Source organism: Brassica oleracea, chromosome C3 (genome assembly GCF_000695525.1).
Source record: "Brassica oleracea var. oleracea cultivar TO1000 chromosome C3, BOL, whole genome shotgun sequence".
NCBI classification, from domain to species: Eukaryota; Viridiplantae; Streptophyta; class Magnoliopsida; order Brassicales; family Brassicaceae; genus Brassica; species Brassica oleracea.
In genome coordinates, this window is record NC_027750.1 from 55,726,131 (window position 1) to 55,737,906 (window position 11,776).

At 32.7% G+C, this 11,776-nt stretch overlaps 1 protein-coding gene and 1 pseudogene across 1 annotated transcript; both read right to left on the reverse strand.

Annotated features, from left to right (window-relative positions):
- Positions 1-1,280: 1,280 nt before the first annotated feature.
- Positions 1,281-6,193, reverse strand: LOC106332309 (phospholipase D delta-like). Its single transcript, XM_013770778.1, has 10 exons — positions 5,246-6,193; positions 4,715-4,831; positions 4,337-4,531; positions 3,590-3,958; positions 3,336-3,483; positions 3,070-3,218; positions 2,846-2,989; positions 2,498-2,698; positions 2,008-2,316; positions 1,281-1,368 (listed from the first exon to the last, which is right to left on the reverse strand). Exons 1-9 carry the CDS (start codon positions 6,161-6,163, stop codon positions 2,020-2,022), a joined length of 2,538 nt encoding a protein of 845 aa, XP_013626232.1. The 5' UTR covers positions 6,164-6,193; the 3' UTR covers positions 1,281-1,368; positions 2,008-2,019.
- Positions 6,194-9,367: 3,174 nt separating this feature from the next.
- On the reverse strand, positions 9,368-10,899 carry LOC106330986 (annotated as a pseudogene).
- Between the last annotated feature and the right edge of the window lie 877 nt (positions 10,900-11,776).

Genomic DNA, 11,776 nt, shown 5'->3' on the forward strand with positions numbered 1-11,776 from the left:
ACCGGAAAAGAATCACACAACAGTATCATGAATCTCGAATTAAAAGAGAATATTCTCACAAATTATTTGGTGGGAGCCTCTTTAATTAACCCAGTGGTTTCACTAATATTTGTTGTCCACTAAAATATCTGAAACTTAGATCCCAAAACATGATTTATTAACAGTGATACGTAGAAATTAATAGAACAAAAGATTGTTGTCAAAAAAAAAAACAAAAATTGAACAAAAGATTGCAAGTACAACCGATAATTGTGAATTTTCGGTAAATGATTCAAATAACTTAATACAAGTAGAACTATAATGTAAATAGTACATGAATCTTTATAATTATCTTGTAAAATCGTATATTTAATCTTTTCATTTTTTTGTAACAAAAATATTAAACGAATGTTAAAACAAACTTTATACTCGCTCTCTTTCATTATATATGATGTTTTGGATGAAAGCACAAAAATTAAGAAAATTTACTTAAAAACATTTTTAAAATCATAAACTAAAATTAATGTAACCAATTATAAATAGAGATGTATAATCTATTATCAAATAAATTTAAATAAAACTAAAGTTAGTATAGAAATGTCAAGACATCTATACTATTAAAGCAATTGTCCTTTTTACTTTAGTCTGCCTTTTTTTTACTAACATTGCATGTTTCATTAATTAAGGGCAATCAAGTAATATTAATAACACATCTATATTGGACCATTTTTTGGATCCAGTCCACTGTCCACATCAGATCTCTCTTGGGTCATTTGGGCCGATTAAGAAATCAGATCCAATTATCACTTTTTTTTTTCTTTGGGCCATTGAGTCCAAGTTCAAATAATTTTTTCAACCATTTTTAATTAATTTTTTTCTTAATATAATTTAAGCATTCATAAAAAAAATTGATTTTTTCGTTGAAAAGTATAAATTTTTATTAAAAGTATATAATTATTTTTATTAAAAATATTAACCACATAATAAAATTAATTTATCAGAGTTATACCAACTTAATTCATTAAAAAAATAAAGTTTAATTTTTTAAACATAAATAGTCATTTTAAATGAAACACGATAAAGAAAGATAAAAAATTTAAGTCTTTTATAAAATAAAACACAAATATATAAAATATGACATTTACTAAATATTTTGACCATTGAAAAAAAAGAAAATAAACCTGCGCTTTGAAAGCACGGGTCAAAATCTAGTTATATATTATGAAACAACAAAAACTTTCTAAAACATTATCTACTTATAGTATTATGAAAAGGAAAGAGAAAGAGTATTATTTTAGTTACCCCAAAGAAAAACAGTTTGACAGTAAATCACAAATATAATAAATTAAACAACACGGTTACAATGTACAACACTTTCATATTAACATTAGACTAGAGTTTATCCCGCACATAGTGCGGGTATATTTTCATTTTATAAATATTTAATTTTAATATTATTATATAAATTTAAATATACAATTTATATTTTAGTGTTTAGTATTTTATAACTTTTTAATTTTATTGTTTAAGTTTCTTATTATTTTATTAATATAGGGGTTTGTTTTATACATTTTACCTTTTTTATTACATTTTCGAGTTTTCATAATTTGAAATCATCAAATAAAAAATATTCTTCAACATATGATTTTTGAAAATATATAGCTGTAGAAATAAATTTTTAACATATGTTAATAACTTCATTTGTATAAAACAAATTTGACATGAGTAACAAATTTGAACCCGTTTTAGTGGTAGATGATAATTTATTTAAATGAAAGCATTATATTATTTAATTACGAAATTAATTAAACAAATATTAAATAAAAATTATTTAAAAATTTAGTAGGATTTTGTTAGATTTTTCTCAACAGATTTTGTTATAACTGAAAATAAAATTCAAATCTATAGTTAAAATTAATTTATTATTAATATTCCTATTAATTATTATATCATATTATGTGATTAATGAAATGGTCCTAGTAGACTTCTAAATAGTAGATAAAAATGGTACTTCTCTTTTAATAGAGAAGATAATAAACATTACGTGGTTAGAGTATCAGGGATAGCCTTAGAATGATCTCCAATGATCTTACCACCAACATCTGGGAAACTGTCGTAACCTGGAAGAGAGATCACATTACCATCAATGTCTACGTGCAGAGGATACTTAATCAAGTGACCTTGCAGCTCTGAGAACTCCGAATCTATGAACTTTCTCCAGTTCCTTTCAGCGATTTCGTTAACGTTCTTGACACATTCTAGATCACCGGGCTCCACAAACTCATCTCCAGTTTTGCCTAAATGCTCTGCCCATAGTGACATCCTATACCCATACACCTATTGATAGAGATAATAACTTTGAAGTTTAAAATATATTTAAAGTGTAAGTGACAGCCACATTTTCAAATTTTAATGCAATTTTTTTCGTAATTATTCTTCCAAGAAGATTTGAGTTTCAGAAACACCAACTTATTAAGCATCTAAAATGGTATAGATGATGAGAGGAGGGAAGGCAAACCTGCCCACGTGGGTGTTTTCCCTTGTTAGCCCATGTATGATGGGGTTGATATGCACCCATGGCTATCTCGGTATCTTTCGTGCCAGCCATAGATCTTTGGTTGATATTCGCAGATCCCATAAGTACATATTCATCATCTACTACCATCCCCTTTGCATGCACATAGATCATGAAACGCTTGAACTTATAAGAATCCGTAACCTGAAAATGCACATCGTAAAGAAACTTGTTATGCTGACTACGACTAGCAAATATATGTGTGTGATATGAATATGATCTCTATCTGTATGCTAGATTTTGAGTGCATGAAGCAGTTCTTAGTCTTTATAAATACTATACCGCACTCACATTGGTTGCTGGCATATCATGATCTGGAAATTGTTCTCGTTTACCAAGGCAGTAAAAGTTAAGGTAATCTAGAGGATGCGCATTTGACTGCACCGACTTAAGTTCTCGTGCTATAACATCATACATCATCTGCATAGTTTGGCTCTAAAAACGAAGATATTTTTCTTAGCAAATATATATGTTCATATATCAATGCTAATCTTACAGTCAGCTAAAAGTCTTACCTGCCAATATAAAATTTCTTGCATAGGTCCCGACTTTGGGTCGCCTTCAGGCCACATTGGTATGACGACATAGACAGCAAATCTTTCTTTAGCTCTAATTTTACTAGTAATCTTTAGTGCCAACTCCATAGGAATAAGATTGTCAGCTCCTGTTCATTCAAGAAGAACCAATGATCAGGTGCACATACAATTGAGAACAATTTTTAGACTATACCCTAGCACTTTAGTTCCTAGTCTAAGGACTTTCTTCAAAGATCAAGATGTACCTGCATCGTTATAATCAAGCCAAGCATAAGAAGAACCAAGAAAATACTGATTCTCGATATATATGAAATGCTGAGCAGATCTGATTATCTGGATGTACGCAGTCTGGATACTTTTATCAACTACAAGACGCTTGTCATATTCTAGATGCTGCAGTAAATCAATAAAAATTTCAAAATCTTAGTAGATATTTGATTGAATAAACGTGTTTGTCAAGTAACATTTGTAATAATAGCAAATAAGATGATCTACTAACCAGGGCCTCGGCATCATTTTCAAATTTTAGAAATCCTTTCACGGATCCTGAGTCGATAGAACGGAACACCTGAACATGCCAGTTCTCAGGATTATCTTCATTAGAAACATAAACAATCGGATCGTCCTCTGGAACATGTGAAACACCATCTATCCGATATTTGAACTTTGGATTTAGTATCCATGATATACGTCCTATCCGTAACAAAGAATCATCTTGCCAGAGAGTTTTCCCATTTAAGTTAAACTCTTTCCATCGTGTCGCTTTTCTCCACCGTTGCTCAAAGTTTATGAGAACATCATATGCCGCAGGCCCATCTAGCCTACAATGCATATCGTGCCAAGGTTGTCTTGGAGCTATGGCACCACTCTGAGCAAGTAGAAAAAGAAATACCAATCAGGATTAAGGAATTAAGATGGGCAAATCTAATTATTAGCATGTTTTTAGTTTTTGATAGATAGTATTCAAAGAGAAAAATCTCTAAAATTTCATTTTATTAATCAATAAATACACTATATTACCTTACATACTAAAACCTCAACAGCTAAATACCAAATTCTAAATTCTAATTAGTAAACCCAAGCCTAAATAAAAAAAAATAAAAACTGGAAAATGTATTTTAACTTTTAATTAATTAATTTTATTTGGATGATTTTTAATGATATTTTTTGAACAAAAATTTGATTTAATGATCTAAAGGTATTTCTCAGTTAAGATTTTAGCGTGTTTAAATAATCATATACTCACTGGAAATGTAGGATTGTGAAAATCATCCTTAAATACAGTGTCAAGATCGTGAAATATCCGGTGCTCAGGTGTGTCATAGCGGCCGTCACAAAGATCGATCCCTCCAATAAAAGCTGTTACTTTGCGATTACTACCAACAGCTTGAGTGTCTACAAGAACACACTTCTGATGGTGCGTGAAGAGAGTGCCAACCACCTGGTTAAGATACCAGCCATGCCAAACAGACACACGTGTAAACAAACCGTTGACTAAGTCAATGACAAACTATGGCCAACGTCCAACATTGATTATAGAGTCAAGGTGCATCTCTCATTAACCGAACTCAAAAATCAACATCAACCTATCATGAACATATAAACAATGAAGAGAAGTACTTGCCTGTTGTTTGAACAACCCAAGCTTATTGCTGGCATAACGAGGTGACAATATACATTTAACAGAAGAATGATTGAAAAACTTTCTAGTCTCTTCATCATGTGTCCCCATAACTCCTGGCTGCAATAGATGACATGCCATGCAATATCTTAGTACCCTATCAAAACATGAATATTCTCACCAGAACTCCAATTCTTTAAAATTTGGTACTCAGCAAGAAAGATAACAGCACACTTACTGAACTCCTATGTTGGAAACATGGGATAGAAATGAATGGGGACTGAAAACATCAAAACTAAAAATTTATAGATATAGATATTCTGATATTGTTTATATATTAATAAAAATATTCATAATTGAAAAGCATAAAATTTATACCAAATACTTAATTAACATAAAACTACTTGAATATAGTATTTTTAATAATAATAAATGATAAATTAATTATTTAAAAATTTATTATCAAAACTTAGTTCTATCTAGTAAAAAAAATTAAAACTTTGACATTGATTTTGCTTGCAAGACACTACTCACCGTGCTTATCCCAAACTTATCACGAGAACTCTTATCGTCCCATACAAGTAGCAAAACTCGAACACCTTCTTCCGATTTGTATTTCAGCAGCTCTCCAAGCGTCAAATCACCACCTCTAGGCAGAACCCTTGTAGGTTCCCTAACCAGCTGAACCTTGTGGAAGACAGACCAGCCAACAATGTAAATCATATGGTGAGCCTCACAAATAGCATGACATATATCTTCCCAGCATTTCCCGTGTTGATAAACTTCCCCGTTCTCCAACCGAATCTCCGGTAACATTCCGTCCATCACGTGAGCGTCTTGGTAAAGCTTCACCTGACTTCCTTTCCTCAAAGGGAAGTAAGTCCCCATAACACCAAGCGTCGTCTTGGGTTGGATTTTATCGAACGGAGTAAATTTCAAATCAATATGGAGAGCGGTTTCCTTCTTTGGCGGCTTTCCTGAGCGGCCAAGGACAGGAAACCATCCCGAAATGCGTTCGCCAGAAGCGATTTGCTGAACCGGGATACGGACAGTGCCAATTGTTTGTGCACCGGAGACATCGTAGTCCTTGACTTTCAACTTGAGATAAGACAGGGGATGCGCCACGGAAACTTTAAAATGCCGGTTCCAAACAGGATCCGAAGCGTTTTTCAAAACGTGCGTCCGAGCAAGAGTAGCTTGCGGGACGGACACGGTGACGTAGGGATCGCTGGTATTCCTTGGGAGGCCACGGATGTTCTCGTCGTCGTCGTCGGAACTCGCTTCGCCGTCATAGTCGTCTGTAGTAGGTTTAATACAGGAGTTGCAAGGCTTGAAGCAACGGCGCATACGTTCGGAGAAGGTATCCCTGTTAGGTAGCCTCCTCGCTTGAACAATTTTCAAATCGAGGTCGCCGTGTAAAAGGATCACATCCTCTGAGACGTTCTCGGCCATGGTTAGGAACGAAACCCTAACGAACAGGGCTTTGTCGTTGTTGTGGAGGAGCGAAATCTATTTGAAAGTTTTATTATTATTATTATTTTTGAAAAATTAGATGGATATTTATAAGGTTTTTGGTGAATGAGAGAGGGAAGGAAGAAGGAAGACACTTAATTAACACTTTGCTTAATTAATTAGTTCACAATAATTTTCTTACATTCGTTTATAGATAAAAACTAAAATAATGGTGAGCTTGAGAATGATGATCGGGTCTACTTTGTGTGGATAATTTAGTTTATTAAATTATTAGAATTAGTAATAATAAAAAGTAGAAAATAGAATAATACATCTATGGTAAAAAAAAAAGAATTTAATGTGTTTCATGCGAAAACATGGAAATTTATAAATACAAAAAGCAAAGTTTTTCACCCTGGCAGTGTAGTAGTCAATCCACTCTGTAGCATTAAGTGTGTTCCTCCCAAAGCCGACCGGATCAATCGATAGGATTTATCAAAAAAAAAAAAAAGTTTTTCAAAATTTCATAGTATTATGTATTAACCAGGAAATCTAGAACATGAAGAAAATTATATTTAAAGAATCCGATAAGTTCCAATAATTATCCTTTAATGGCAAATTAAACAAGAAACGAATCGAATAAAACTCCTTATTCCGGAACTCTTTCGCTAAAATCCACATCGGAAAATCCAGTTGTTGAAACACATGGCAATCAAAACTTTTTTCGGAACCAAGTATTCTCGATTCGAAACCTACTCCACGAAGAAACAGTAACATAAAAATCCTTACATATGTATCACAACAGAACGTTTAACATGTTTTTACTTTATGAAATCCAACAAAGCAACAACTCAAAAACCATACTAAAAAGCTAAAAGTTTATGACGATTTTGTTCATATTGTTTCCTTTTATGGGTAAGTTTAGAACAATATACAAATCACGACAAAGTTATCCACAGGAAATGATTTTGAAACGGTTTCTTGCTTTTTCTTATCATCCCCCTGCTGATCCTGGTTACACCAAATAACATGTGGCTCGGTTTGTGAGCTTGTAGGAATTCTAAAATCAATGGTTCCAAGAGATTTTAGACGTTACCTAAAACTTTGAATGTCTCTCTTTCAAGTGTTTCTAAAATTAGTTACTTGATCAGTCTATACTATTATTTATGAAGTAATTTACCTTATTTGTCATGATTTCCATGATTTTAACTGTTTATTTGTCATGTTTAAATTAGATTTTAGCTGAGTCATTAATTTATTAATAATTTTTAGTTGAGTCTATAATTTATTAATTTAAATAATATAACTATAAAATATGTAATTAGATATATAATTTTTTTTATTTTGCTTATTTGTCATATTTTCTATGATTTTAGTCAATTTTGCTTATTTGTCATATTTTTATTAGGTTTTAGATTAGTCATTGATTTATTAATAATTTTTAGCTGAATCACTAATTTATTAATTTAAAAAACTATTTGTAATGAATTTTATCTATAATTTAAAAAAAAATTTGATTTAATAATATTTAAATATATATGTTATATTAAAATTCTTACTTTCTTATTTGTCATATTTTATTAGGTTTTAAGCTTTTATATAGGTCATTGATTTATTATTAGTTTTTAGCTGAGTATTTATTAATTTTCAAAACACCCTTAATGAATTTTATATATAATAAAAAAATGCATTTTATTTTAGTATTATTAAATTTATATGTTATATTAAATAATTAATTATAAACTAATATAATAAAGTTGTGAAAAAATATTTAAAAATTAAGAGAATTCTTATATATATTGTGTTGCTAACTGAAAACAATATTTTTTATTATAAAGTTAAAAAAACTAAGATATAATACAGTTTATAATTAAATATTAGTCAAACAAAAATATTTATATAAATATATTTTCTAAACTATTTCTAATATATGAGTGTTTTAAAACTTTTAACACAATAATAAGTACATAATTTGATGAACAACTTTTTGACATATTAATAATTTGATGTTTGATTTAACTATTTAAAATCATAAATAATAATTTAACTTGTGAATGATTTCAAAACAAATTTTCTTGCTTTTACTTTAAACCAGTTTAAGTTTAATCCGTGAAACACTATAGCTTGAGTTGGGGACCACTAGAAGAATGAAAAAAATGAACAAAATAAAAAATAAAATTTCATTTGAGGAATTGAAAAAAATATGAATTTTTGTTCAATTTGTTCCTTATCAAAATTGCATAGGGATATGTTTTCTTATAAATTCATTCTTCCATTGAGAATTTAGAAGAAAAAAATGGGATCTACCTTTCAATAATTTGACTAAAATTTTAACATATCTGATATAAATTTTGAGGAACAAAGAATTCACCATAATTTTTTTCCTTCGACATGTTCACTAATTAGAGTTTTATAATTCTGATTTTTGGATTAATAAGACATAAAATAATAAGTATTCGTAAGATGATTATGTCCGCATGCAAAACACCTAGTTTAACATTATTATAAACTAGATAGTTGGCCTTTCCAACTACATGAGCGTGAAATTTTAATAAAGAAATTTCGTTAATTTAAAAGAGATTAAGAGATTTTGCTCAAGAAAAAAAAAGAGATTAAGAGGTTTTGTTATTTTAAAATATGAGTAACACTATGAAAACAATAAAAAAATTAAAAAAAAAACTTTTACCAAAAAAAAACAACAAAATAAAATACTCAACTAACAAGCGAGGGTGGTCGGAGCTGTTTTCTTCATATATGCCGTCGTTGAATTACGTTCATGTGGGCGGGGTGATGTAATTCAGTATTGTTTTTTAGTTTTCTTTTGAAACTTTTAATAATTTCTATAAGTTTACAAAAAAAATAAATAAAAATAATGTTTACATTGTTATGTATTTTTATAGAAGCAACAATAAGTTAGTTCTTCTATCAAAGGCTTGCATCATAGTTGAACGGGAACCAAACATTAGCGAACCTTAGGTTTCGTTTGCATCATAAGTTGAGCATGAACCAAACATAAATTGTCTAAAACTGACTACATTTCCAATTAGGCATACTACGTTAAACCAGTGACGATGCAAACTTCATGTATAATGAAACGATTCAGATAAAAACATAAACAAATTTAACTGAACATAGCACAGGTTTTGTCTTATACTGACGATGTTAGCAAACTTACAACCACACGAGATGGCATTTAGGATTTAACTAAATTACGAAAGATCTAAAACAAAGTTTTTATGCTGTGCATCAAACAGTGACAGACACACACTTCACCATGACAAACCGCCCATCCTCAAGGACAACATCACAGGACAACACCTTACCCCAAATCTCTCCTCCACCTTGGCGCCATTCCAAAGCAATCTCTGCACATCAAATGACCTCATTGCCCTCACGTTTTTTAGGGAAAAAGAGAGCCAACCTCTTCTCCCCACACTTCACCACTTTGGACCACATCGGTCACCTCCACAGCCAAAAACTCCTCCAAACCGTTGACAGCACTCCAACGGCTCTGCTTCGGATCAAACGCCTTCTCCCCAGAACGATCGTGAAAGTAGAGGACATCATCAATCACACACGCACCCTCCCACCGCTCCTTAGAGTTCAACACTTCGTTCATCAACTCTCACTTGTTTTCCTCTGGTTCGTAAACAAAAACCATCAATGTCTTCCTCCACGCTTCCTACGACGACCCATCTTCATGGGCGCAACGACAAAAGGAATCACCGATCAGGTACACCTTCCCGTCAACGACGTTAGCTACTTTTCTAAGCATGCGTTGAGGCATGTCGGAGATTGGCTGCAGCGTGTGAGAGGCGCAGTCGACGCTGAGGGCTTCGAGATCGTTGAACACGTATGTCTTGGAACCCACCGGGACAAAGCTTGCGTGGGGAGACATGGTAGGAAGCGACCCGACGATGACCAAGCGGTTTCTGCAGTTGAGTTTCCGGTGGAGAATGTGGAAACGGGAGTCACCCGTGTGGCGGTTTCAGAGGAGAGCGTAGACACGGTGCTGGGTGATTCCCAGCTGAGACCGCCTCTTGTAGAGCTTAGGGGAAGCAATGAGTTTCCTGAAAGTCTTGGAGACGAGGGAGAGAGTTGGGTAATGGCTACTTGGTACGCGAGCTAGGATATCAACGGTTACGTCGCCTGGAAGCGACGGAATCAGACGAGATTGCAAACAACCTAAAAACCAAACAAGCAATGACAGACTCGATTTCACGCAGAGGGAACACATTAGAAATAAATTATACTTATTCGAGGTCCTAAGCCGAATAAGAGAAGTTCGGGAAAAGACCCTCACCCACCTTAGCCAATATTGGAAATGGATCAGGAAATACCCAAAACGAATATGTCTCTCGGTCTAGGCATTATATTAGCATGAATTATTGATATAATTCACACCTAAAGTTCCATGTTTCTTCCTGCGCATGGCATGTCACGTCACGATTAAAGTTAATTATATGCCGGTTGCTTGTAGCTCAAGTAGGAAGGAAGAACACTTAGCTACACGGCTTTTAGATAACAAGTGATGATGGTGGTTGGGGCCAGGTGGTGGTGAGACGATGGATCCAGTTCCATGTGCCTTCTCTCCCTTTCGGCTCGGTCACGTTTTTAATTTATATTAAGGAACTGGTACGTACGAGATGACTACACCCGAAAACCGATGGAGACTTAATGAGACTTGCGATGACTCCGGTGACAAGGACGTGCCCCTCCGATGACCCGCGGCCCATGGTGGCACATAACGGTGGTTGACAGTTACGGCTGTGGCTCCGGCTAACGACAGCGGCATGGATGGTGTCGTTGGAATGGTGATGCGGTATGACGGCAATGGTTCTGGTTCCGTAAAGAACGACGAGTGGTGGTGGTGAAAATAAATCTCCAAACCAACACAGTATGGAGGAGAGAAATCAATAATGAAGGAGAGGATCATGGCTCATCTCTCGTTCACTGTGTTGTGATGTTGACGGCCAAATGATGAAGAGGATACATGTACGTATATGTAACACGATTAGGTTTAAGGAAAGGTGGATGAGTGGTGTTTTAGTAATCTATATTCTATATTATTAAAAGTGAAGTACATTTCAGAGTTGTTTGGGTATATGAATAGTAGGATTAATAAAAACTGTTTTGTTTGGATGCATAGATATAGTTAATACTTTAGATTTTAATTTAAAAATTCGACATGCTTTTTAAAAACGTGAACAAAACAAAATAAGGCATATATTTAATACTTTAGATTTTAACTTAAAATAGGATTAATAAAAACGGCTAGATTTTAACAGAACGTAACTTCCAAGATAAAAATAAGGCATATATTTCAAAAACAAATATACACAAAATCTAAACTTAACAAAAACATAATTCCAACACATTAACTCCACATATATCGATCTTACAAACTAACATATCTGAACGAGAATCCTAATTACTTGATTCCCTCATTTCACACCTTCTTTATCCAATTTTCAATAATAAATTATCAAAACCACTTTTAAGTATAACAACCAAATATTCTCTTTTCGTGCTAACAAATTTAGTTACTTAGGAAACTAATATATATCTTGCTTGATTGACTCCACAAAAATCGTGCTATTAAATTTTTTAAAA

Bases quoted from the DNA above. Each gene is read 5' to 3' on its own strand.
- LOC106332309 (XM_013770778.1), bottom strand. From the start codon at position 6,163: ATGGCCGAGAACGTCTCAGAGGATGTGATCCTTTTACACGGCGACCTC. The intron at 3,959-4,336 runs GTGAGTATATGA...CTACTTGCTCAG, and splicing joins TTCACAATCCTACATTTCCA to AGTGGTGCCATAGCTCCAAG. The intron at 2,699-2,845 runs GTGAGTGCGGTA...GTGCATTTTCAG, and splicing joins ATGATATGCCAGCAACCAAT to GTTACGGATTCTTATAAGTT.